This window comes from Triturus cristatus, chromosome 3_2 (assembly GCF_964204655.1).
Source record: "Triturus cristatus chromosome 3_2, aTriCri1.1, whole genome shotgun sequence".
Classification (NCBI taxonomy): Eukaryota; Metazoa; Chordata; class Amphibia; order Caudata; family Salamandridae; genus Triturus; species Triturus cristatus.
This window is the reverse complement of record NC_140584.1, coordinates 541,778,942-541,806,117: the sequence shown is the minus strand read 5'-3', so window position 1 is coordinate 541,806,117 and position 27,176 is coordinate 541,778,942. Positions and strand designations below refer to the sequence as shown.

The following is a 27,176-nucleotide window of genomic DNA, read 5'->3' as shown; positions in this document are numbered from 1 at the left end:
ACGTCTCTGAGAAGATGGATATCCTCCATTTTGAAGTGGCGGTACACCAGCCACTCATTGAAACTGCTCAGGTTGATCACCAGGTGCTTGCCCCCGTCCGTTTTGTCGAGGTGAAAGATATTGCTCAAGAAACCCCGAGGATGAAGAACCGAGGGAAACTGTAGCCCCTTTGTTGAGGAGGGAAGAAACCTCTGAGTCCACGAGGAGTGTCTTGTTGGGAGAACTGCAGAAGATGTGGCCTGATGCGCTGCGAGGGAACCTCCATGTACTCTTATGTGAAACCCCTGAATGGTCTGCAGGACCCATTGATCTCCCGTGACAGAAGTCCAGGCCTGGAAAAAAATCCCCAGCCGCCCCCTTATTTTTAGTTGGGAAAAAGGGAGTAGACTCACCGTTGGAAGAGGAAGCAGCTGCTCTGAAGTCCCGGCCTTTGCCTCTTCTGCCTCATGTCTTGTAGAAGTTACCGAATCGTGATTGATCCTGGTATTGTCCTTTTGCGGAGCCTTGCCCATGTGGCTGGTTGTTGGCACCTCGGCCGGTCGAGCGGCCCCTGCCACGACTGGCCCCCCCCCTGCAAACCCGGGGAAAAACTTTTCTGATGGTAGTTTGGGCTCTATCGAGAGAAGTGAAGGTATTCACAAACTTCCCGAGCTCCTTTACGAACAGCTCCCCAAATAAGCCGCCCTGGGCCACTGCTCCGGCTTCTGAGTCCGCAATGTCCCCCAGTTTAGGGTCTACCTTTATCAGGAGAGAGCGCCGCCTTTCCGTTGAAATGGCGCAGTTGGCGTTTCCTAGGAACACTATAGCTCTTTTGGCCCATCCTGAGAGTTCCAGAGTTTGGAAGAGGAATCCACGAAAATCAAGTTTTCAGCGACACTGGACTACAGGTCAGGTAACCGGAGCGATGAGGGAGAAGTTTTACGACCAAAACCTCGCCGTTCGACGGAGAATGTGCTCGCGGGGGGCTCCCTGAGCGCGGGGATGGAAGTTTTGCACCAATTGCCACCACAAGTACGCCCAGAAGGATCAACATTCAGCCTGCAACCTCTGCCTGCCACTCGATCACAGCAGCGAAGACTGCAACGCCTGCTCGGCGTTTACACCCAAGACCCTCAAAGTAAGGGAGAGGCAGAGAAGGGCGAACCACAACATGCAGGGCCAGGGGCCACCTCCATCGCTCTGAGACTTGGGTCTCTGCAGTGGAGAGAACAACATCGCCGAAGGACCGGAGGACTGCGAGGTCGTCTAGGTCCATAAGAAGACGTCGAAGGAGGTAAGGGGGGAGTTGACCCCTAAAACACTCGCTCGACACTTGGAAGGGTGAAGCTAAAGCCCCGAGCGACACTCGTAGAAGTGAAGCTAAGTCCTCGAATTGAACTCTGCCGTCGAAACACTCGACGGGAGCAACAGCTACCGGAGAGAGTCAACCGAGCGGATCCTTCGAAAAGGACTCCCAATCGGCGAAAGCCCTTGAAAAACAAAGTTTGTTGAAGGTTGCCCTCAAAAGGGACACATCTGCGCTGAGAAAAGAAGGGCCGACCTCGTCGTCGACGGCCTCGAAGAGAAGTGCTCCAACCCTTGACGCCGAACATGCCGCCGAGATGGAGAGGAAGAAGAGGAGGCTCGAGGCCGAAATGGCGAGCATCCTACAGCAGAAAAAGGACTTCGACAAGAAGATGAGCTAATACACCATCCCGCCGTCTAAGTCGAAAGGGACGACGTGGAACCACTGACAACGCCCAAACCAGTCGAGGTACTCTGAGACGAAGACTACTATTTCGAGGGAGAAGGCGACGAAGACCTTCAATCCTACCGGGACTCTACGTCCTCGGAGGCACAAGAGATGGAATGGCAAGTTCTCGATGCAGAATCGCCGGAAGGAGTAGACACTTACCCTTCGAAGCCCTCGCCTTCAGACGACATAAGGATCTACAACATGGTTGTACAAAAGGCTGCACAGACTTATGGACTGAAACTCTACTGCCTCCACAAATGAGGAGCCAATTCCTGCCCATGCTCCCTAGTGTGCTGGATCAAGGAAGAGAGGCTTTTAAGGAGCCAGCAATATGCAAAGCTGTGACCCCCTAGAACTGGAAAGAAGTACAATCATTCTTCAAAGGACCCTGCATACAGCCAAGGGTCAGTGCCAGCCGACTCCATAATTGCAGCAATGGCTAGGAAGAGGGTCAATGTACCCACTAATGCCGGACCACCCCCAGACAAGGAGAGTAGCAGGATGGATCTCACAGGGAGAAAGGTGGAGAGAAATGCGCCAATCCAATGGCGCATCGCAAACGCCAACACCCTGATCAACAGGCACGCATACCAACACTGGGATGAAGTGGGGCAGCTCATAAAACATCTACCAGACCAGTACCAACAAAGAGCAGCTCACCTGGTAGAAGAAGGAAAGAACATGGCGAACACATGCCTAAAATCGGCATTGGATGCTGCAGAAACATCAAGCAGGCTAATGATGATAGGAGTAACTGAGAGAAGACACGCATGGCTCAGAATTTTGGGATTCAAGCCAGAGGTGCAAAGCAACATCCTAAATACACCTTTTAATGGAGAGCAACTGTTGGGCACACCAGTTGACGACAAGTTGACGCAGCTCAAGAAGGACAACGGAACAGCAAGGTCCATGGGGGCATTGCAGTTCAGGGGAATGAGAAGAGGCACTCCCACGAGAAGGCCAGGTGGTAGAGGAAGCAACGTGCCTACCACATCGCACCAAACGTTCCAGCAAGACTACCAAGGGAACTATCAAGGCCAGCAACAGCAGGGACAGCAGCAGCAGAACTGGCAGTACCAGCCCCGGGGACAGTCCTTTCGAGGGCGCGGAAACGGATGAGGGCAAACACGAAGAGGAGGCCAGCAGCCCTCAACCAAGTGACTCCACCATGGAACAGGCCCCCACCCTAGCAACACCTCTGGGTAGGCGGAAAGACCAAGAAAAACTGCAGCCGAACGTTCAACGACAAACAGTACCTCGAACACTCAACACTGGTAGGGGGAAGAATAAGAGACTTCATCCAGGAATGGAGGAAGGTCACATCGGACAAATGGATACTGAACATCATACAATACGATACTGTATAGAGTTAGAAAAACACCCTTCGAACAGAAAACCAAGAAGAAAGACACACTCTGCAAAGGAGCTCTCGCTCTTGCAGGTAGAGGCGCAAGAATGCTCAGCAAGGAGGCAATAGAGGTGGTACCGCAAAACCAAAGGAACAAAGGGGTTTACTCAACTTACTTCCTAGTGCCTAAGGTGAATGAAACACTAGGACCTATATTAGATCTAACGTTCTTGAACCAATTCATAAGAAGTCAAAGATTCAAGATGACTTCCCTACAAGAGGTAATGCCACAAATACAACAAGGGGACTTAATGGGTACTACAGATTTAAAGGACTCACACTTACACATCCTCATCAACCACAAACACAAGCACCTGCTAAGGTTTGTGATCAACCAAAGCCACTACCAGTTCACAGTACTGGCATTCGGCCTAAAATCCGCACCAATGGTGTTTACAAAATGCCTAGCAGCTGTCGCAGCACACCTACGAAGGCAAGGAATACACGTATATCTCTAGCTCGACGACTGGCTCGTAAAGACAGGCTTGTACAGCCACTGCAAACTACACATCCAGCAGGTCCTACTAACACTGACCAGACTGGGGTTCTCGATCCATTGGGAGAAATCGTCAACAGAACCAGAACAAATCAAGATATTCTTAGGTGCAGAGATCGACACCATACAGGCCAAAGTTTTCCCCAGCAGGAAGAGAACATTTGCGATACTGAAGGAAACGCGTCATTACTGCAAGGGGCAAGTTCTGACAGTGATGACGGTGAGCAAGCTGATGGGAATGATGGCGTCATGCATTCACCTAGTCCAAGATATTCGACTACACATGAGGCCATTCCAGGAATGGATACAGCAGCAGTGGTCACAGGCAACTGGGAGTTGGGAAGATCTAGAGGTTGTCACACACACAGTGCATCAGGAAATGGCGTGGTGGAACAAGGAAAACATACCACAGGGGAAACCATTCACACAACCAACTCCAACAGTAACCATCACGACGGATGCCTCCCAGCGGGGGTGGGGCGCGCATATGAACAAGCTCAAGGTGAGGGTGCTATGGGCGCAACAGGATGCGGTCAAACACATCAATTACCTGGAACTAAAACAGTGTTCCTAGCCTTAAAAGCATTTCAGAAGGAGCTGTACGGAAAACAGGGTGTTGATCCAAACAGACAACACCACGACCATGTTCTACATCAACAAGCAAGGAGGAACACAGTAGCGCTATCAAAGCTAGCACAGGAGATATGGACTTGGGCCATTCCACTGAGGATAGACCTACTAGCAATACATCTCCCAGGGAAGGACAACATGGAAGCAGACAGACTAAGCAGACAGACGTCAGCATCCCACGAATGGGAGATCAACCAACAGGAATTATAGAAAGTATTCCGGAAGTGGGGTACACCGCAAATAGACCTATTTGCAACACACCAAAATGCCAACACTTCGCATCCAGACAATCGGTCACAAGGGAATGCGCTATGGATAAGTTGGTCAAAGACATTTGCAAACGCTTTTCCCCCGATACCACTGATACACAGGGTACTCCGCAAATGCAGGATCAGCAACATGTCACTGATACTAACAGCACCTCAGTGGGCCAGACAGTCATGGTTCTCGCAAATAGTGGAGATGGCGCAGGCACCAGCACACAGATTCCCAAATGGAAGGAACCTGTTAACAATGCAGAACGGAAGGGTGCTATACCCAGAGATAGATAGCCTCTGCCTAGCGGCATGGCTCCTGAGGACCTAGAGTTTGCACAACTCAAACTACCGGCAAGCACGATGGCAGTGCTCAGGGAGGCAAGAAGGCCTACCATAAGGAAATGCTATGTAGCAAAGTGGAAAAGATTCTCAGAATGGTGCATTAGAGAGAATCTATAAAGAAGGATCACAAGGGAGTCAACAGTACTAAAATTCTTAACACATCTACTGCAAAGTAAACTCAGCTACACATCCCTAAGGGTACACTTAGCGGCGATTGTGGCTTACACAAGAGGAGAAACGGGGAAAAGCTTCTTCACCTCCCAAGTAGTAAAAAGATTTCTAGAAGGAGCAAAGAGGATCGCACCTCCAAACAGAATGCCAGCACCAGCATGGAACCTCAATGTAGTGCTGACCCAATTGATGAAGGCACCACTCGAGCCGATGGACAAGGCGACACTGCACATGCTCACGCTAAAGACGGCCTTAGTGGCTATCACATCACAGCAAAGAGTAAGTGAATTGCAGACGTTCACACTTCAAGAGCCCTACCTGCAGATACACTGATAGAATTGTAATGAGAACAGACCCACACTTCAAGCCAAAGGTGGTGTCTCGGTTCCACATCAACCAAACAATCCAAATACCTAGTTTTTTCAAAAAACCAACTACAAGCCCAGAGAGCGCTGCACACACTGGACGCCAGGAGGGCGATGATGCACTATATAGAAAGGACAAAGGAGTGCAGAAAGATAAAGCAACTCTGTTTCCTACGCAAGCAGTTTTTTGGGAAGACCAGTTACCAAAAATACCATTGCACGATGGATTGCCCAAACCATACAACTATGCCACAAACAAGCTGGGCAACTCTTACAAAGAGCAGGTCATGCTCACTCAACAAGGAAGAAAGGAGCAACAATTGCGTTTCTAGCCAATATACCGATAAGTCATTTGCCAAGCTGCAACGTGGTCCTCAGTACACACGTTCACTAAGCACTACTGCGTGGATATCCAAATGAACAAAGAAGGGCAGGTGGGACAGAAGGTCTTACAGCACATATTCAGTAACCAGTGCTCATCTTCCACCCAGCCACCACTATCAGGACAAACCGCTACAAAGTCTATGCACAGCCTAGTGAATCAGAACGATTCACGCGGCAAAACGTATAGTTTCTTACCTGTCGGTGTAGTTTTGCAGCTTGAGGACTTTCTAGATTCACGAGCGAACCAACCCTCCTCCGCCAGAAAGATGAGACGGGAGGAAAGGAATTCAAGATGAACAAGCCTTTAAAAAATAAGAGGGAAAACAAGAAAAACACAAGACGAGAAAAAAGAATCCGAAGATGGTGACCAAAGGTGGGAGCTTCCGGAGGAAGCACATCGACGTCACGAAGGACGCCAAATGGTGGTATGTCGATGCCCACTTGGGCCACGAAAAAAAAGAGACTACAATTCCGGACCCAACCACTAGATGGCGGAATAATGCTCAGCATAGTGAATCCAGAAAGTCTTCAAGCTGCAAGACTACATCGACAGGTAAGAAACTATACGTTCTGGTGCTCCTATCTGATTGACATGGACTGTAATCAGAGCCACTGAAATTATGCAAATCTTCTGCTGCAGCGTTTTTCTCAATATTATGGATTTGCCAAATTTTTCACCATTTGCATGATTTGCAAATTTAAACAAAAAAAATTTGTTTCTAGCTCAAAGAATCAAAAATCACTAACCATGCAGCGACACGTTGCTGTACTGCAGAAAGCACTTCACAAATATTGACTTTCAGTTGCATATTGCTGTATTTGGGTGTTAAGCTAGTACTAATAAGGTGAAACTTATATCCAGACAGTGTTAAGATGTGTAAAAAAGACACAATAATGTACTAATGCTATTATGCTGCACAGTTTCTGGGTGTCACTAAAGAACTTTTGCTTCAGGATTTCTTGCTTTCTAAACCCCAGGCTTTCCATTAAGTTTGTGGGATTACCCACCCTGCTCATTTGTACCTTATGTAAACGATTTGTTTGTAAATGTCATCCTAGTGTACAACATTTCCTTGGCATTATGTTTGTTTGGCACAATGGTTATTTTCAACATTATGAATTGCATCTACCAAAGAAGCAGTGATCTATTGCTTAAAATATTATGTTTGTCATTTTCACAGCTTTTGACAATATTTGTGAGTGCTAAGTTGTCGTCATATCTCAAGTTTTATCAGAATAACAAAGACTTCATCGACTCACTTGGTAAGCTATATTGAAAAACACTTGTGTGTTAAACTAAGCCATTGCTGGATCAGTTGAAAAGGATTTTACATTCCACACATGTAAACTGCATGCTTTTTGTACTTTTAGATCACTCCCCTAGGAAGCTGAGAGGGTGAACTAAATGTTTTATTAAAAGATAAATAACTAACCCCAGTGATCAATGTGTATGAATGTAAAAAGTGTCCCAGAAAAACGACTCGGTGAAATGCAGAACACTGAAAAGATTAAGAGGTGGGACTAAAAAGACAGATTTGTCTGTAAGAGTCTTTTGATATGAGGAAAGGGAGCACAGTGATGTTGGCACGTCACCACACAAATTGTAGTTTGTCATGTTCTTGAGTTATAATCCACTGCTTTGTGTCATCTTTGCTGGACGACGAGTGTTGGCGTTCACAGGCTGCTTAAGGTGGGCTTGAATACCTAGTGCTTATACGGACAAAGCCCTACTTTTTAAATGGTTAACTTCCAGAGATGTTTTCATTTGACATCTTTATCAGGCTCCTATTCCATTCAGGATTCTGCTACTCTGTGAAATATGGGAATTACAGAATAGAATGAGTTTGATCACGTGAGTAGTCACTCTTAAATGCAGAAACCTTCTGTTCCGATCACCCTCGCACTACCTGTCTTTACAATTACAAACCCACGTGCTTACGGACTATAAATTGTTCAGCTTTAAAGAGTGCATAATCAGGTGTGGGATGGGTGACATGCCATGCAATCGCAGGGCTACGCACAGCCTTTGATTTAACAACTTTGTAGTGCTGTTTCCGGTCCTGCAAATTGACAAGACGCTTTTCCAACAATGGGTAATAGGAAAGTGTCTGCTGCTGCAAATAACTGAGGAATCTTTCTCTTGCTTTGACATCTGTTCCTGCATTTAGAGGAAGGTTGATCAGTTGGCTAGGCGAGCACTAGTTAATTTAATATTCTCGTCAGGGATGATACAAGAATGCGGGACAAGGTTTGAATAGTAGAAGATCTTGCAAAACAAATAGTAAATGCTTTCAAGAATAAGGTAAACTTGGTTTCCAATTCCCTAAAAGTTATGCTTATTTGTCCGGAAAATCTGCAGAACAAGTAATGTTATTCTAGTCCCATTTTGACTCCGTATAATAGACAGAAATATAAAGACCCATGTGTTCCTATGTGCATCTTTTTTGAAATTGCAGGAATAGCCCAAAATGTTACCAGACTGAGTTTAAACGGTCTTAGGTTGGTGTCCAGCTTCGTAACCTGCGAAAGTTGCAGGAATACATGCAATATCTGTTGGATATAGCTTGCTGTCCGTAGTTTGTCGACCAAGCTCATAGTTTGGGGGTCTGCTGTTCAGAATGTTTGTTCCACTGACGAAGCTTTTGCCCTTTCTAACATTATTCCATCGATTTCTAGTCAACGTCTTGATTTCTCTGTGCATATGTGCGAGGTACTCAACAATATCCTAGGTAAATTCCTCCCATTTTCTGAATGGTGAGATTATCTTTAAGTATATGCCAAACCTGCACGAATGAGCATTAACTGCAAATTATAATTCACTCTTTAATATGTTGTGGACATCAGATCTTACTATTTATGGAAGCAAAAAAGTCAAATTAATGGTTAAAGATCCAGTTTCCCGGCTATATTACTTCTAGTTAATTGCCCTTAACTGATTGTAAAGCTTTCAGTGTGCTGAGCTCTTGTATACCCAAGACAGGATTTGTTCTTTTACCTTTGACATGGAACAGACAGCTCTCAAACGTCCACTGTTCTTATCAGCCCACGCACATGAATTAGTCCAATTTTCGAAGCTTGTTTTAAAATGTCCTAAACACTGTTGGTGAGCTTGTTAGCCCTGATAATTGAATAATAACTTTTCCTTCAATCTCCACATTGAGGGAAACCCCTAAGGTAGCCAGTAAACCCTTATGCAGAATAAATGTTGGAGAGGAGTTGGCCTAACGGCTAGGGCGGTCGACCTCGAATCTGGGGAACTGGGTTCGAGTCTCGGCAATGACGCTGAACATCCTGTGATTATGGGCAAATCTCCCCATGCCTAACAAAAATGAATGTGTGTCCTCATGTAACATAACTGGTGCTATGTAAAGCACTCTGATTCCCGATTCGGGTCAAGTTCGCACTATATAAAACTGCAATTTTTATTTTTATTTTTCATGTGTCCCTTAAAATCATTTGTTGCACTACTCTGTTTAGGCTCTTCATTTCCATTTTGTACTCCTGGCAAATTAAGGTTTTACGGACACTGAAAGAATGTCAAGTTTGTTGCGAATACGCTCATGGTACGAAATCGCATAAGATTTATTTCTGTAAATGCCTATGTGTGGTCTCCATATTGTGGAAGAGGTGTGGCGCAGCGGCCAGGGTGCCTGACTCCGGACCACGGGGTTCACGGTTCGATCGCTGGCGGCAGGTCAGCCCAGCACCATGTGACTGGGCAATAGCTTGCTTAATCTTCCCGAGGGCCCCCAGCGCCTGTGCGCTTTGCAAATCCAAGGTTAAAATATAGGAATACAATAAAATCTCCACTTTTAAAATGTTGAGCATTCTCATAGACTGTTTTTTGTTCATTTTGGTGTTTTTTAATTAAATCTCAGTTGGATGGCTTTCAAGTTATTTGTAATAGAGACCTTACATGCTGTGTCTGGAAAGTAGCTGTATTTATTTCTAGTATATGGGAAAAATAACTAGAAAGCTGATTTAGTTGATGCTGTTCCCATTGTATACAAATGTACTATTCTTCGTGCAAGTGATATGCTTCTTGAAATTCACTGATACATAGACATTTTTGGTCCAGTTAATCTGTTATTCTAACCCCCAGTTGTCCCACATCCTTTCCCAAAAGAACTTGCCAACAGCCTATAATCTCAATTTTGCAACTTGCAAAGTCAAATACTTGATACCTGCCAGTTGTGTGGTGATGGTGGTCCATGCATTTCTGTTTGCAACACATTTTCCGAGGACAGGTGCATTGGTCCCACAATATTTCTCCGATTGTTGGAGACCACATAGCAGTTAAGACTTACAGGAGTGCATTCTGCCTTTCATTTGACGTGCCTTCATTTGGCTAACCAGCTTAGAAAGCTGAAACTGTTTTTGAACTGTGAAACGTCAGGTTTTCTAATCTTTTGAACAATGTTGAAACTCCTTGCGTTGCTGTGATGTTTTTTAAATTGCCCTTCTTTTAAAACTGTATAGTTTGTGAGAATTTAAATATGGGCAAATGCATTGCAAGAAGTAATGTAGAAAAACAAATGGGCATGCAACATAAGCTTTGTGAAACTACCAGGCTTTGTTTTTTTTCTTCTAAAGGGAAGGTGGACCATAAGGTATTTCGGAAGTAGGTTCCATACAGTGGTTCCACCCATGGAAAAACTAATAGTATCAAAAGCAGCGGGTAGATTCATCAAGGGTTTGTGAAGAACGGAAAAATCTTGGCAGATTGCGGATTCTTATGAAATCAGACAATTACTACATGATGGCCTTGTGAATGAATTGATCGACGAGGATGAGTAACTCATATTGGCATATTTCCTTAACTGGGTGTAATTGTAGCGAGTTGAGGATGTGCTTATAGTGAGCACTTTACCATGGATCGTTACATAGGCTGGCACCAAATAACGTTGCATTTGTCCAGTTTCAGGAGGCATTGACTTGTGTGACCTATTCCTATTCATTCTCCGGTAGGAAGTTGCTAAGATTCCTAATGCAAAATATTGCAGGGTTGTGTGTGAAACTCAAGAGATGAGCTAGAAGCGATTATTCTCTTCCAGTTTTTAGCTTTGGGTCTGTGAAAGTGCTAGTTGGGGATTGAATTAGTGCAGATATTACGTTTGGAAGGAAAACATTTGATCTTTTGCCTTTATATTACATGGCGCGGAGTCATGAAAGCGGAGAAAGTACAACAAACTGAATCCAGTATGGACTATCTTGGCCTCAATTTAAGCACTGTTAGGCACCAACAAAAAGACTGCATTAGGAGCACACACAAAAGAGAAAAGAATATCTCTCCTCCTTTTAGAAATGAAACTGACTTTTGAATGAGAAGGTTTGAACTTATCAAAATGTAATTTTTGCATTTTTTAATTAAATATGAGTTGTGTATTTGTTTGATGTATACTTGTTTCTGTACTTTTGAGTGTTGTTTTGCAGGTCAAATTGCAGTAATTGCTATTGGGGGGGGGCAGCTTCTAGGGGTTCCACAGACTTCTTAAGGTTAAGAACAGCTGTCTTAGACAACTGGCAGATCCCACGCTCTCTTTCATGATAAGCATTACCATAACTTAATGGTCCGAAAGACAAATTAAGCTCAGTAAATATTTTATTTGAATTTATTTTCTGCAGTCAACTTGTTCAGCCTGTTCTTGAACTGTCTAATCACCAATATTATTGACAGTGTATCACCTTACTCTTTTCCAAATGAGTCTTTGCTCTGGGTTCGAGTTACTTCTTCTAGTATATGCTACTGTTTACACGGTAGTAATCACTCAACTAAGGAGATTCTGTGAGTTAAGTGAGCTGTGTCTGTTAACCTGTTTGTTAATACATGCGATTTTCACAGGTGCGCTTTCACTGGGGTTAATGTGCAGCATGTTTATGTGAAAGCGGTTGTAAGCAGAGAAGGTTCATGGTATAAATCTTGCTTGTGTCCGTGAGGACCTTATCTCCTTAGTACCATGGCTCCTGATTGACATGGCCTGAACTGGCATCATCACTGTCTTTGGCTCTGTCCCCATGTTGGGAGCTAGGAGAACATGTCTTGATTAGGCAGAAGTTGTGTGCATCAACACAAATAGTGCTAGCCCTCCACCCAGATATGATCATTTTGTTTACTTATCCAACTGCCTAAGTTTGAACTTTCAGGGGGACACACAACACTGGAATGCTATTAAAGTGTCTTCGATAACCAGATCCTTTATGTAGCTTTTCTCTTGCAGCAGCACAGATGGGAGGAGTGAAGTCATTAACCTACATAGATTTTTAGGTCTGGTTTAACAGTGCAACTCTCACTTGACCTTTAACGTGCACCAATATTATTCTACAGTTCTTTGCTTTCACACAAATACATATATTTCCCATGGAATTTACTTGTAATGCCTCGCATTACCGGGGTATAAACCAAAGGAAATGATGGACGGAGTGTTGAACATTGCAAGCACTCGCCCCCAGTCAACTGATCTGGGTTTAATCCATCATCGTTCTTTAGCCCACTCTGCCACCCCAGTTCAGACATGGCCATATGCAAATCAGTCTGACCCTGTGCCTCATGGGAACAGTCCAGCCCGAACTTCCAAGCCATGTCTTCCTGGACCGGAAACAAGCTTCCTAGGACTGGTTTCTGGCATTTCAGCCGTCTTCAGCCAGGCTTGCTTGAATCCAGTGGCAAAGTGAGCAAGGGACTCACGTCTGAGCATACCCTGACAACTTAGGTCCTAGGAAGCTTGTTTCCGGTCCAGGGAAGACATGGCTTGGCAGTTCGGGCTGGACTGTTCCCATGAGGCACAGGGTGAGACTGATTTGCATATGGCCATATCTGAACTGGGGTGGCAGAGTGGGCTAAAGAACAGTGATGGATCAAACCCAGATCTGTTGACTGGGTGTGAGTGTTTGATTGGTTCTGATGCTCCGTCCATCACCACCCCCTTTTGTATCGCATTACCGGGGAGCATTTTTTTAAAGCCAGACATATTGGCATAGCCTATGCTTGTTTGCCTCTGTGGTTGAGTACATACAGACAAAGAAGTTTTCCTGTTTCCATATTTTTAAATGGGTGGAAGGAGAAAGTAACCACAAGCATCCTACCTAATATGGCCGGTGATACTTGGCTACAGTGCACTCGCTCAATAAATGTGGATGATTATCAGTTAAATAAGAAAAAGATAATTCTGTAGAAATATGGGTGCCCATGGAGAGGTTGTTAAACCAGGAGGCCTGCGGGAAGGCTACGCCTATTTCTCTGTGTTTAAGGCTGATGTATTATGAGATCGTGCTGCGAAGCAGCTTCTAAGAGCATATTCCTTGTAAACTGTGGAAATAGGCAGGGTGCCTCGTGCCCTGAAAAGGATGGCAGTGTAGACTAGGCCAGGAAAAGAACCGAACAAGAAGCAAACACCTGCTTTGTAACTGTGGGTTGTTTTTAGAATACAAGTGACTTGAGTTAAGAGCCTCCTTTGTCCTATAGGTTTCTATATTGCAGTCGGCGGCAGATGCGCCGCTGGCATTGTGGCGGGCCTGCCGGTTCAGCTGCCACGGGCCGGCATAGGCGCCTTGCCGTGTGGTAAAAGCGCTCAATGCGGTACATGTGTTGTCCGATTAATAGTTCGCGGATGCACCAGACCCAGCAGGACTCTGTCTGTCCGAGTTAATTTGTTTCATCGCATGAAGCTGTGTGATGGAATGTTAATGTCAGCGCGCTCTTTATTTACGTGCTATGGAAAAAAGGAGTACTAATTAACACTTTGACACTCCCCCATTGGTGTGTAATTGACTGTTTCGAAGGAGCAGCGGTTCATAAGCTATTGAGTGCTTTAAAATTGCGTTTTCTCTATTGCAGCTTTTTAAGACAAGGGTCAGTGGCAATGCTGGAGGTGTTCAATGATGCATGTTTTTTTATTACTGCACTAAAAATTTGACATATTGGCACCAAATGAATGCTTAGAGAAAACAACACAGGATTAGAGTGGCAATCTGAATTGAAGTGTAAATAATTCGACCGGATCTTACCTAAACGCCGTCATTACTCCGTGAACTGCAATAGTCTTGTATTTTTACATAAAGTGTAGATTAGGTTTCTTTGGAATATTGAAAAGGTGAAGGTTGGAAAATGGGGGAATTTTAAAAGCATAACCGGGAATGCAACGGTCATTTCAATTTATTGAACTGTCCTTTTTGTGAATAGGCCTTAATGTTCGTATTTTCAAATATAGATATTTCCCTTAGTTTTCATGAAACTTTTCTTGTTTACCATGTTAAAATGTATTTCTTTACCTGTTCCTTGTGACTTCGATTTGCTTTTGCAAGGAATATAACTGAATTGTTATCTGAAGCCGTGTGACAGTACTGCTTTCTTGCAGAGATCTATTTGCAGTAGTACTTTTGTCACTCATGTAACCATTAAATAACTAAATTCTAAGCTGTGAGTGATGGCATTCACTATTTCAGTTACTTATTTAAACATTCTCCCATTTTTAGAACTGAAATCTTTGTTCTCTAAAACTGTTTAATTTATTGTTTTTCGTTTTTTTGTTGTGGTCTTACTTTCCACTGCCTGTTCTATTTTACATTTGCAGTGTGGTCTTTTGGGTGTTATAAATGAGTTGCTACTCTTCTCATTAGTACTTTTTTGTTTATACCTCCTGTGGATGAAAGGCTGAGTCAGCCCCACTAAGCTTTCAATCTGATTCCTGCGGGTTGCACACAGATATTTCTGGTAGGCATTGAACACAATATGCAAGATCGTCGGCTTCTCATTGTTTCCTACATTGCCTATAGGCAATAAAAGAATTTGTGTGGATGAAAAATTAATGTTTTGTCCCCTAAAGCGCTCGTTTTAGAGATCTCCTTTAACCCATGTTGACTTGTTCGTTTGAGCTGGGTGTCTTGTTTGAATGTAGCGCATCTGCTGAAAGCTTATTTGTACGTTATTTGAAGTTTCTGATTGTATACAAAATAATACCTGCCAACTAAAATCCTAAACTGCGTATTGAGTAGAAACTATCAATTGAATCAACTCGGTTTCTCTTCCTTGCTGTAAAGAGCGATTTCCCTGAAGAGAAAGGGTTAAAATACCTTTTCTTTCCCCACTTAAAATCCTCATTTTACTGTAGGGTACCATAGTTTGTCGCCAATAAACAAAGTAATGTCTCAAACAGCTTAAGTTGTTTACGCCAGCCTAATTTAATTAAATAAACAAATGCGTACATAGACCGAATGCGGTCAGCCCTCTTCATCCGCTTACCTAGTAAGCTGTCATTCACATTTTCCTCCCGTCTGTCACTGCATACAGCACAGGCAATGGGTCAGCCCATTTTGCTCACTCCCAGCGTGAGTGACAGCATTTTGCTAATCATGTGCACATCGCCTAAAGAGAAGTGCACTTCACTGCCAGGGCCGATTGAACAATACTTTTGCACTGTTTCTTCCCCATTCTATTCGTTATACTTTCGCAGTCATATTTGTGTTTAAATTATATCTTCAGGTTATAGTAAATCAGAACTAATGGTATAGTTTCTTTGTGCCAGTGAAAATCATATTTTTCTGTTATGTACATTAAAACAAACAAAAAAAAAAAGGCTTCAGTATCTGCCTCATGCACCTGACTGCCAGGAAAACACGTATAATTCTCTCTTCAAATTATATGGGATTGCTATTTTTTTTTATTGCAGGCTGCCACCTTTATCAACTGCATACATTCGTTTATTTTTCTTTATGTAGTATGATTGAAGAAAAAAAAAAGCAAGAGTTGTTTATTTTTAATTCTTCGGTTTAAACTGACTGCAATGTTGCTCTTCGCACACAGGACATAACCGTCTAAATCTAAGGAGATGCTTAATGTTATACTACTATTTGAGGGACACTGCAGCATACCAAAGCGGATCATATCCACTTGTCTGGACTGTTATTAAAAGGCTTCTTCTTGGGCTCGCATTTACATGCAACTTTTCTCACTGTGGCTAGTTCTTTTTCTACCACAACACCTTCTGTACAATAGCTGCACAGTCTTCCTTCGAGAGGTTGGTAGAAGTACAAGATTCCTTTGATGGCTTAAAAAGCACTGCTCAATTTCCGATCTGCCTGTTCTTATAGACCTGGCATTTCCTTTAATTATAATGTTCTGTTCACTATGCTTATTTTTTTGCGGGGAATAAGGGATTTAGAGCATGCTTCCCCAATTTTCTATAACTTAATGTGCACGTGGGCCAATTTAAGGCTCTCTTCTGGGCACCTGCCTTCCAATTTCTTTCTCACATTCAGTAACACATTTTTGTGGCGTACATTGATGCTCCCTTGGATACGGCAAAACTGTCTTCAATTTATTTTTTTAGATAATTGCATGTCTTGTTTCCTATGAATTGGTTCCTCATCAGATGGTAATCTTATTTTCCACCTCATCTGATCATTTTTAGGTTTCGCTTGCGCTGTGCTTGTGAAATTTCTTGTAAATAAAAATAAAATCTTAATAGAGGCTTACAGCCCACCCATTGCTATTTGTTGACTTTCTTGTCACTCATTTCTGTGCTTTCTATTGGTCACTGTGTGCGATTTCCTATAGTTTTTGTTCCTGTTTCTCTTTGTCTTTCTTTTGGAGTGTTCATCCGCTGCTTTCATTGCTGAAGCCACATTTTTAGGTCTTGCTGAGCCAGCGCGCATGCGCGGCTCTCGAGACTTTTAGTAAGGGAGCTTCAGAAAATGCTGCCATAAGCCTAGAGCTTGAGTGCATGTGCGCGGGCGCGCGACTTACAGCACCATCTGGCTTTCAACCCTTACACGCGCAGCAGCTTTCACTTTTGCCGCCGCGCGCACCACTCTCACTTCTCCCCCTCCTCCACCACATATCGCGGCCAATGCTTGTTTTTAGAACGCGCTTCATGCTCTCAACCCTTACACGCTCAGCGGATTTCACTTTTGCCACCGCGCATGCGCACCATTTGCCCTTCTCCCCCTCCCCACCACATATCGCGGCCAATGCTTGTTTTTATTACTTCTCCGGTGCGCACCGTCCTCTCATTCCCTTGGCAGTTCAGTCACACTAAACCTGCTGTCATTTAGCCCCTGATGTGAGAGTGCCAGAGACACTCCCTCCCTGTTCATGCAAATCGCTGGAGAACTTCAGCCAATAGTCATAGGCACGCAACATTCGCTGCCGGCCATGGTCCTGTTGCTGTCCCTTTGCGCGCTGGGGGCCGAGGGCTTCATTTTCCCACAGCAGCCCACGTGAGTACCTCCCCCGCCTCACCCCCACCCTTTGCCAGTCTCACTGGATGTCAGTGCCATTATTGGCACCAGAGTCATCCCCATCACTGCCAGCAGCATCGCCGCCAGCGCTGCAAGCATCGCTCTCACTACTCTTGCTGCCAGAAGCGTCACTGCCCGTAACGCTGTCCTGCGAACTTTCTCAGCAGTACTGCTGCCACCGCTACTACAACGCTGTCAAGTCACTGCCAGTACCGCTGTCCTTACTGTTCACCATTCCAGTCTCCCTCAGCAGTGCGACAGCCACCTGCACCAGCATGCACGCACCTCTATTACTACCCCTGCCAAAAACGTCACTGCCTTTACAACTGCCCTAATGCTCTCTCTCAGAAGTACCACTGCCCGCAGTGCCCGCTTCCCTTCTTTTTAAATGCCAGTGGGCTGGGTCCGTGTCAGACGCACATCAGAATGAAGAGGTATGCGAATAGATGGCTACCTCTGAACGACCAGTAGGCCTGGCACTGTCGCTCGCCTGACTGGCTTTCTTAAAAGACCTCTGCCGAGGGTGGGCACATACAGGGTTCACACACCACGGCTCGTATGAAATTGTGCACTGATGCAATAAAGGAGCGACTCGATTTCCAAAATTCAATGCAATTCAAGCATTGGCATAGCCAATAGGTCTCGCCTTTGGGACCTTTTAAGTGTTTAGCCTTGCAACAGTTGGTGTTGTTGCACCAAGGATATTGTGCTTCATAACTAAATACTTATAAGGCCCCAAAGGCGAGACCTATTGGCTATGCCAATGCTTGTTTTTCTTTGTAAACAAGCTGTCTTTTGTCACCCCTCCACCCGCTGTCCATTGTCCCACACTAACCCATCCTCCTCCCTTGTGTTACTTACCACCCTTCCCAGCCCCGCCCTTTTTTTTTTTATATGTCATAGTGCTGAGCAAGCGGCTGTGCAACATGGCTTAAAGAGAGGAAAAAAAGGCGAAAGTGCTATGTCTCCGACGCCTACCGCGTAAGCCATTTCTTTTTTTTTTTTTTTTACCCAACTGCTGTCTGTTCCCCACCCACATCTCACTGTCCATTGGCCCTACTGCCCCCCCCCCACACTTTCCACCTTCGAGTTGCTTGCTGCCCTCCCAGTATGCCCGCGCTGTTTGCTTTTTAAAATGTATTGTAACATGTACAGCAGCGCGGGCAGCTGTGCAACATGGCTAAAAAGGGAAAAAAGCAATGTGACAGTTAACTCTGGTCGTATCATAGCACTTTTTCAAATGCTTTTTTTGATTATTGTTAATCAGTCTATGATTTTAAAAAAACTGCTTTTCTGTAGTGTTACTTGGTTATTTATCTGTTTACTTCATATTTGTTTTTTTTAACCCAGTCTTACGTGAATACTTAACATATGAAAAGGTGTGTGACAGTTTACAATGTTATATGGCAGAATTTAGATTGGCCAGCATTATCATTTTTTTATTTCCAGTGCATGGTTAGAACGATGTTTTACTCAGCTGTAGTTCTTTCTTAACGTTTTGATTTAAGTCATCCCTCAGATTCTGTGAAACACTTGGTCAAGTTTGAAGGAAGCAGCTCAAGATCTTTCTCCTTAATTTTGGTAAATGTGTTGTAGGATAGCTGTCAGACTTGTCCGATCAATTTCTTACCAGCTTTTAGTCCCATCTGTGGTCTGTTGTAGCACAGGAATGGCAAATTGATATGTTTATCCTGTTGGGTATGGTCATGTACTATGCGTATGCAAGTTCCACCTCAGTCTGAATGTTTTATCGCTAAGCAGTATGTGTTGTAGACCATATAGTCAGTGTTTTCTGTTATGTAAGAAGAATTAATATTCTTTTGTGTACTCAAATTTAAAAAAAATGGCGTACAATTTAAATGAATCTAATTGTGTTAATTCTGTAGACGCCAGAATAGCCATTTTGCTACAATTCTGTTTTTAATTTGACTGGCTATCTCTTTACATTATCCTGTCAGCTATATGTTAAAGATTTAATACTGGATTACAAAATGGTGTGACTTAAAAAGTGTAATTTATGGATTGTAAAAATATGTGCAAATGTGCAGTCTACTTGCAAACACCCTGGCTTTTTCGCTGCAGTGTGTTGAATAGTGTTGAAAGACCCTTGCAGATGTCATCCTTTTATGAGTGGCAATTTGTTTTCCCATTTAATGACGACAACTTGGGCCAACAGTAACATTATCTTGTCAACTGTATCGCCCTAACATGTCCACATTTTATAACCTATCTGCAACCTTTTTGCTTCAGGAAACTAATCAGCATCTCATTTGCATTTGTTAATTAGGGCTAATGTGCACTAATTGATTGTAGATTTCCATTAAGCCTAGTTAGTTACTGTTGCCAGTATACCTCGTTCATCTGAGTTATGGAGATTGCATATTTTGCAGAGTCTGTGTCTGATAACGAGTCTTTGATCATTACTGTTAATTAGCACAACAAAGGTATGCTCTCACGATCTTAAAGGAACTTCAGCCGACTGTAAATTTCAAACTTAAATATGTAACGAGGAGGAAACATCGAGGCTTTTTTCTTTTAACATCTTGCATATTTAGTTTGGGTGATGCATATGAGATAAACGAGCGCGCAGAAGTAGACCGTTTGCGAACGTGAGTCAGGTGTGGAGGGAATCAAATTAAGATATTTGGAAACAGATGATTAACTGAAGGACATCTCAAATAACATAGGCTTTTTGGAAAACTCAATCAGTTTCCCACTGTCTTTTTAGCGGTTCTGAAATTGAATTAGTAAGTCCTGTGTATTTATTAAAAATCGGGTGTTCAGTTTATGCCGCATATATCGGTTGATGTCCAGTTGTGGCGTTGCACTTTTTCATCCTCGGCTTGTTTATTTACTTTTTACTGTGCTGTCTGCAATATGTTTCCAAATGTATGTTGCATATGTCAAATGAAAGCATAAAACATTATACTTCAATTGATGCCTACAAAGTCTCTGTCTCAAATATCGTGTGTACCCCAGGCTCCCATCTGGGTTTGAGGTTGGCCCTATGTTTTGTATTTTCGGCCTGGGGGGTTAGATTTAAAGTGAAATATGGTTGTTCATAATTCCTTCACATAAAGTGATACCTTTCTCACTGATTTGGCTTTAATAGATGAACAACTGAAACTCAACCACAGCTTCTTGCTTGCACATATATGTACACTGCTATGAATCCAAAATTGGTCAAGTCTGCACTATATAAATCAGCAATAAATAAGATAAAAATCATTCAATTGGAATCCCTTAACTCTCATAGATACTAACTATATAAACGCCGTAGTTTGCTGGTAAACCAGACGCCAAATATTAATTTGACAATCCATTCCATATATTCTTTTTTTGTTGTTGCAGTAAAACATGTTTGTCCTGACACCCCGCACGTTAAATTAGGCAAATATTGAGTCTGTGCAATTTCAGCAAATAAAGGCTCAGAATGTGTTTATGTGAAAGTGGAGATTCTAACTATATCCTGTTAAACTAGTGATTGCAAAGGAGCCCTTGGGAGCTATTAAAATTCCTCAGGAACAGGAAAAGAACTGCAGTACGTAACAATAGGAGTATTTTCCCATTAAAAATGAAGATGTGTGCCACCAAATGTAAGTTCTGCTGTTTCAGTTACTGCAATGCATTGGTGTTGAGACCTGACCAAACAAATTCTGATTAATCTTTCACAAGTTCAACATGTGAAACTGTTTTCATGTGATGTGAACACCCTTCCTACATTTTGGTCTTTCCATTAGACGTTTACCAGGAAACTTATGCTTCTGTTTTATCTGAAAGGGTGTAACCTTATAAATAAAACATGTGTCCAATGCTTTTGCTTTGCAGGCCTCTCACATGAGCAGAACATGGCTAAAATGAGACTTCTTACGTTTATGGGAATGGCCGTTGAAAGTAAAGAAGTTTCCTTTGACACCATTCAACAGGAACTTCAGATTGGGGCTGATGATGTCGAAGCATTTATAATTGATGGTAAGTTAGAGTAGTTTACTATGTTGTCACTGATTTGTTGTTTTCTTTCTGCACTGTGTAAAAGGTTTGATCAATTATCCCCATACTTTCAAATAACGTAAGTGACTGCTCATTTAAATAACCAGTCGCAGCTGGCATGGCTTGCCGGTGGTCCCATGGGAAGGTCGCGCGGTTGCGGTCGTGGGGGGAGATTAATTTAATAATAATTAAAAAAAAAATAAACTTACCTTTCTGCCGGCCGGGTCCCGCGTCTTCTGTGCTCCTACTTTTCTGCCTCCGGCAGGAACAGGAAGCAGAAGCAGGCAGCCAGGCTCCCTCCACTCAGACAATCACAATGCTGCAAGCAGCGTTGTGATTGGTCGGGACGCCGCCCAGCCAGGGGCTTATGGGGAGGCCATTTTCTCCATGCAGGCTGCATTGCAGCCTGCGTGGAGGGAGGGCAGAGTGCGCATGACTGGTTTGGACGGCCCCAGGGGGCCGAACAAGCAATCTTTGCACACTCTGGAGTGGGCAGGCACACCCCTCCTGCCCTCCTCAAAGAGCAGTCATGCCCACCCGCCCACAACCAAACCTAGAATGGTAATAACAGAAAATTATTACCATTTTATGTTTCTGCTTCTTGCACTGCGAGAAAGCAGTGGGGTGACGCTCCTCCGCCCTAGTGGAGGGTGCCGCCCCTGTAAATAACTAGTATTGTGAAGTTAAATGTTGAAAATCAAGATAAAATTACCCTTTAGCTTTACTTTAGTGTTTTACGGTAGGAATGTTCTTTGTCATTAATACTTTGTCCTGACATTGTTGAACCAGATAGAAGCTTTAGCTCAATTTTGGAGACGCGTACGGTAGCAGTTGGTTCTCATATTTCACAACGGCTTGAATTCTAGAAAGTGCATCGACTGCCATTTTTTCGTAATGCGCTCCTCTGCTCAGTACCAGTTTCTGCACGTTGCAAGCACCCGGGGCTACAAAAAAGACTGCAGTGCATTGTCTATAGTAATATCGTCCTTCGATTTAGGGCATCAATTATTTGCGCCTTCTGCTAGTTTCAAATGCACATTTCAGTTTTTTAGTTTGGGTTAGTGGTTTGTCAGTGAGTGTTAATAGTTTATTGAATGGTAAAGAATTTGATAAACAAAACCATAGGATTGATTTATTTGAGTGCACCCACACAGGTACAAACTACTGCTTCAGCATGCATAAGAAATGTATACCGCTCTGATGCGTAGGCAGCAGATGAGTCGTGAGATTCTGAACCTGAGAATAAGATGCTCATCTTTTGAGAGGTTCGAAATATAAAAGCCAAGCTTCAACTACTTACCTGTTGAGCATAAGAGTTCCAGGGGTGTAGTTTTTATGGTGTATGTTTGGTAATCATGTGCTTGATTTATGAATTTCTATGTGAGTTTTGGAGATGGATCGGAACATGGTAGCCAGTGCTGGTTTTGCATGACTGTACTAGTCAAGTTTCAAGTTAGCAATACTTTATTTAGGCAATTATGTCAATCTGAGTATAATAATTGTAATTAATGTATACGGTACATTAATAGAAACACTTCCTGAGTAAGGGGAACAGTTCCTAGTAAGGCTGAGCCATACGTAGGGCATGGAAAAATAGTGCAAACAGGTGAAAAACAAGTTCTTGATTGGACTACAAACGTTACAACAACTGCATGTTAGGTTACATTATCACATGTATATTAATTATTGTTTTGCTTGGGTGTATGGGTTGATACCGTTCAATATCCAGGTTGTGTTTAACTGAATAAATTCTGGAGCCACCCCTGAATCCCAGTACTTGGTGTCCAAATGCTTTGGGATGACATTCTCAGAGGCTTTATTTATATCACCTGGGCATGCAAGAGAACGTGGGGTTCTGTGGTCAGGACTGATGTTACTGGGGGGATGGTTGAGGTCACCAAGGCATAAATGGCCTCATTCTCTAGCAAGGGTACTGGTGTTGCTATGAATATCTCGCCCATCACCATGATCATGACATCATGATAGCATCCGGTTCATTGCAAATCATTTTCTTCTCCAGGAATGTGATCCACCATCAATATTCTGCTACCCCAGGTGACACATTGTGCAATGAGGCAGCCTAAATGGCAGACCAAAAGTCCCTTCAGCCTTCATCTAGGGTTCAGTGAATCTCCGAAGGAATCGGACGTGAGCACTTGAAGTACTGGGTATTTTAGTCCCAGCGGTGCAGGGGCACACACCCTATGACTTCTGGGTTTCACCCTGTTCCGGACCTACAGAAACACAGAGTCTTCTGGGTGAAGTCAAAGAATCGTTTATTGGCTGCAGACCAATTACAGGTATCCTAGAAGTACACCAGCGTGTATGTTCTCAGGAGACTGCTGAAAATCATAGGAACAGGCTACATCTTAAATAGGCCTTTTCTGGCCCCAAGCATACATTCCTGAGTTTTATGAAACGGCAATACACAAGGATATGTTACAAAGAAAAGGCAGAGTCATGATGACCATCCCACATTCCAGTTCGGCCAGCCCACGATGATTTACACAACAAGGTTCAGATCCCACATTAGATTTACAGATCCCCCCAATAAACATGAGCATCTCCTGTTTTGGGAAGCAAGTCATAAAGCAGGAACAGCCAGGTGTGAAAGAGATTAGCCAGGGGCTTGTGTAGGATGAAAAGGGTTTTATGACGGGCCAAGCCCTGATACGAATCACAGGTGGAGAGAGGAAGGGGAGCTCGTGAGACCAGTTTGACCCGGGGCAGCAGAGCCAGCTGCCCAGGTCACAGAGAAGTCAGAGAGGAAGCCCATGTACTGTGAGGCCCGTATTTGCTCCATTATAGCCTATGTGAGGGCAATGACAAGATGGCCACTGCTTCCAAAATGGAACCCGCGTAGCGAAGCAAAATAACGTGTACGCAGTGCATTCATAGCTAGAACGATATATAAAGCACTCGTACGTGCCGCATTTACCATTTGCGGTTCGCTAATACCAAGATAGACAGAGGTAGGGCCCTGTTCCCTACGCGGTCCCGAATATTAAAGTACGACAGACCCTCCTTTTGCCCTTACATAGGCAATCACTATACTCATCTTAATCCGAGTCTAGGTCAATGTTCACAAAGTCATGGAGATGTTGCTGTAGCATCATCCTATTACTTAGCTCGTCCCTCGATACAGGTTTCCTTACACATAAGGTAGCACAGAGGCCACATATCGCAGGAGCACACTGTATGCATAGACAGAACAGAAAAAGAATGGCTAAGATCATTCCAATGACCATTAGAACTTTCCAACCCCAGGCAGATATCAATTCCCAGAACCACCCCACCAGTGACCAATCTCCCTTATCCACGTGTATGGATTCAGATATTTTATGGAGTTTGGAGATGGCTTGATACACTGTTGGAGCATTATCTGGTATGAAAATGCAGCAACTGGATTGGATAACCCTGCATACCCCACCGCGGTCTGCAAGAATAACGTCTAGGACCATGCGGTTCTGCAAAGTCATAAGGCGATCCGCTTGGAGCTCAGCTGTCAGATTACCAAGGGCACCAGCCGTTACATTGACGGTGGATTCAACCACACGAGTCAGCTGTCTCAGGTTCCTACTATTGACCATAGGTCCCCAAAACGGCAGGAAACCCAAGAAGAAATCTCCTGCTTCCTGACCGGCAGTGTCCTCCTTACTAATCACGCCTCTCACAACTCTGGTCTTGTGATAGTCAGAGGCAGCAGTAAATGTCGGCGGTAGCAAGTTCGCAATATAACATGTGCCCGAGAAATCAGGGGGCAGCCATGTATATGCTCGGTCATTACAGATGAAATATGTACCCTTGGCAGTCAAAAACGCAGGGGAAAACTGTGACGGAAAAGTGTACGTTTCAGTACAGTCACTTCTTCCCAGTTGAGCTCTAGGATTCTGACCATTACCCTGTAAGCAGAACCGACCCATGTGGGGTACGACCCAGATTGGAGATGAGATTTTTCGCTGTCTTTCACCCAGACTAATACTATACCCCGTCGCGTTCCATCCTACATAAGGTCTCAGCTCTTCTTTGGGAATGGATGAGTATGCATCAATATCCCTACTCATATCGGCAATTCCTCTCACTAAGGCTTTATTATTTGTACCAGGTCTGATGGAACGCGGTTGACGAAGGGAGTACGTATCTAGAGCATAGAGAAACATGGTCTGGAATGCCCATGACTATCCATTGTAACTATATGGCAGCACCAGGTAGGGAATACCCTTGTTAATGGTATGTGGCATTAACCCACACACCCAGCAATTGGTCGTGTTCACTACTAGTTGGTGCTGGTGCAAGAGCTGGATGAACGAGTTATTTACGAACTCTGATCGTCTGGTCTGTTCGTGTTCAGGCAAAGGGTGAAAAGAGTGAGAGGAGGCAGTAGAAAGGGGTATAGGCTGTTCAGTGGGTGCAATGGGCTTTTGAGCAGAGAAAAACACATCCTACAATAAACATCATTATACTACACAGTGCAAAAAGGCACAAAAAGACGAAACATTTACTTTTTACGATTCTACACATCCTTGTTTGAAAGTTCATTTCCTCAATCGGTCTCTCCATCTTAAACAACTCCATCCTCTACTCGGGCCGCTCGCGGCGGATGAGTTTCTTCTGCTAAGGAGTACGCCTGTCAGTCCAGGGAAACGCCCTAGACCAACCAGAACCGTTGACCTAACGTCTTCGGCCTGTACCCCAAAGTCTTGGCACCGCGACCCTGCGGCAGAACCCGGATGGTGGTTCGAAAAACAAAAATCAAGAAAGTCCTTCAGATGGGAGAGCAAAAAATGTCAAAAAGGAAAGAGTAAGGAAAATCTTTATTTGTCCATGGGCCTTGGTCTCAAATTATAACGGAGACGGCCAGGTGCCGTTTGGTCTTGAAACAAAAGTTCAGGCTCAGTGGTGTCCAGTCGATTCGATGGCGGCACAGCTTCCTGCAGAATATTGTCACTCTCTTGGACTGAAGCTGTGTCTTTTAGGCGTGCGTCACTGAATGGTACAAAACGAAGCACAGTGTCTGTCTCAGTGTCGGCGATACCCTCTTTGACCCACTGGTCATATGGCAGAGGCAAAGGGACTATTTTGCAGTGGGCACCATGAATCCAGTGCTTCCTCCCTTTTACTCGCACCGCTGATCTCGTCGACAGAAGCACAAGATGAGGGCCGATCCAGCGAGGCTCGTCGTTGCCCTTACGCTGGAAATTCCGGACCAGGACCCACGAGCCAGGGTTGATAGGGTGTCCAGGAGGTTCAGAAGCTTGGGGAAGAGTATCATGTACCTGTTGGTGCAAAACACGCAGTTTAACAGTCAAATCATACAGGTAATCGAGCAGTACTGGATGCTCTATTTCACTGAACTTCGTAGGCCTTGGCACACCCCATACGTTGGCCGGGCGGCCAAAGACTACTTCATAAGGACTAAGTCCCACTCGTGAGTGTATCGTCATTCTGGTGGACAGGAGTGCTAAAGGCAGAGCGTCAGGCCATTTAAGACCGGTGCTCGCCTGGATTTTGGCCAGCTTGAGCTTTAAGGCTCCATTGTAGCGTTCAACTAGTCCAGCTGATTGGGGGTGATTTGCAGCGTGGAATTTCTGCCTTATGCCTAAACCTTCACATACATTCTTCATCACTTTACCCACAAACTCACTTCCATTATCACACCATACCATTCTCGGCATTCCAAACCTAGGAAAGAACTCTTTCACGAGGGCTTTGGCTGTGGACAGGGCAGTGTTATCTTTCAGAGGATAAGCCTCTACCCATTTGGAGAAAGCACAAACAACCACCAGTACATATTTTAGGTTGTTGCATCTGTCCATGTGAATAAAGTCCAGCTGCAAAACTTCGAATGGACATGATGGGGGTGCAAAGTGACCGGCCGGAGTTGGGGTTCCCCTACCAGGGTTGTACTTCAAGCATATCATACAATTCTTGACCACATTCTCTGCACACTTGGGAATCCCAGCATTCTGCCATACTGGAGCCAACAACTTACAGATACCTTTCGTACTGATATGTGCCATTCCATGTGCCATAGTAACCACTGGAAGCACATATGCATCAGGCAACAACCATCGCTTATGTTCTGTCAGATCAATCCAACAACCATTCTCATCCAACTTACCCATACTCTCTCTCCACTTGCTTAACTCTTCTTCTGTAGCTT

The 27,176-nt window shown here is 44.1% G+C and overlaps 1 protein-coding gene across 2 annotated transcripts in view; it reads left to right on the top strand.

Annotated features, from left to right (window-relative positions):
• EIF3M (eukaryotic translation initiation factor 3 subunit M) overlaps positions 1-27,176 on the top strand; it is a 195,550-nt gene that overhangs the window by 152,436 nt on the left and 15,938 nt on the right. For both annotated transcript variants that reach the window (XM_085648254.1, XM_085648253.1), the window contains 2 exons: positions 6,970-7,051; positions 20,852-20,995. In XM_085648254.1, coding sequence (XP_085504380.1) covers positions 6,970-7,051; positions 20,852-20,995 — 226 coding nt within the window. The remainder of the gene's footprint in view (positions 1-6,969; positions 7,052-20,851; positions 20,996-27,176) is intronic.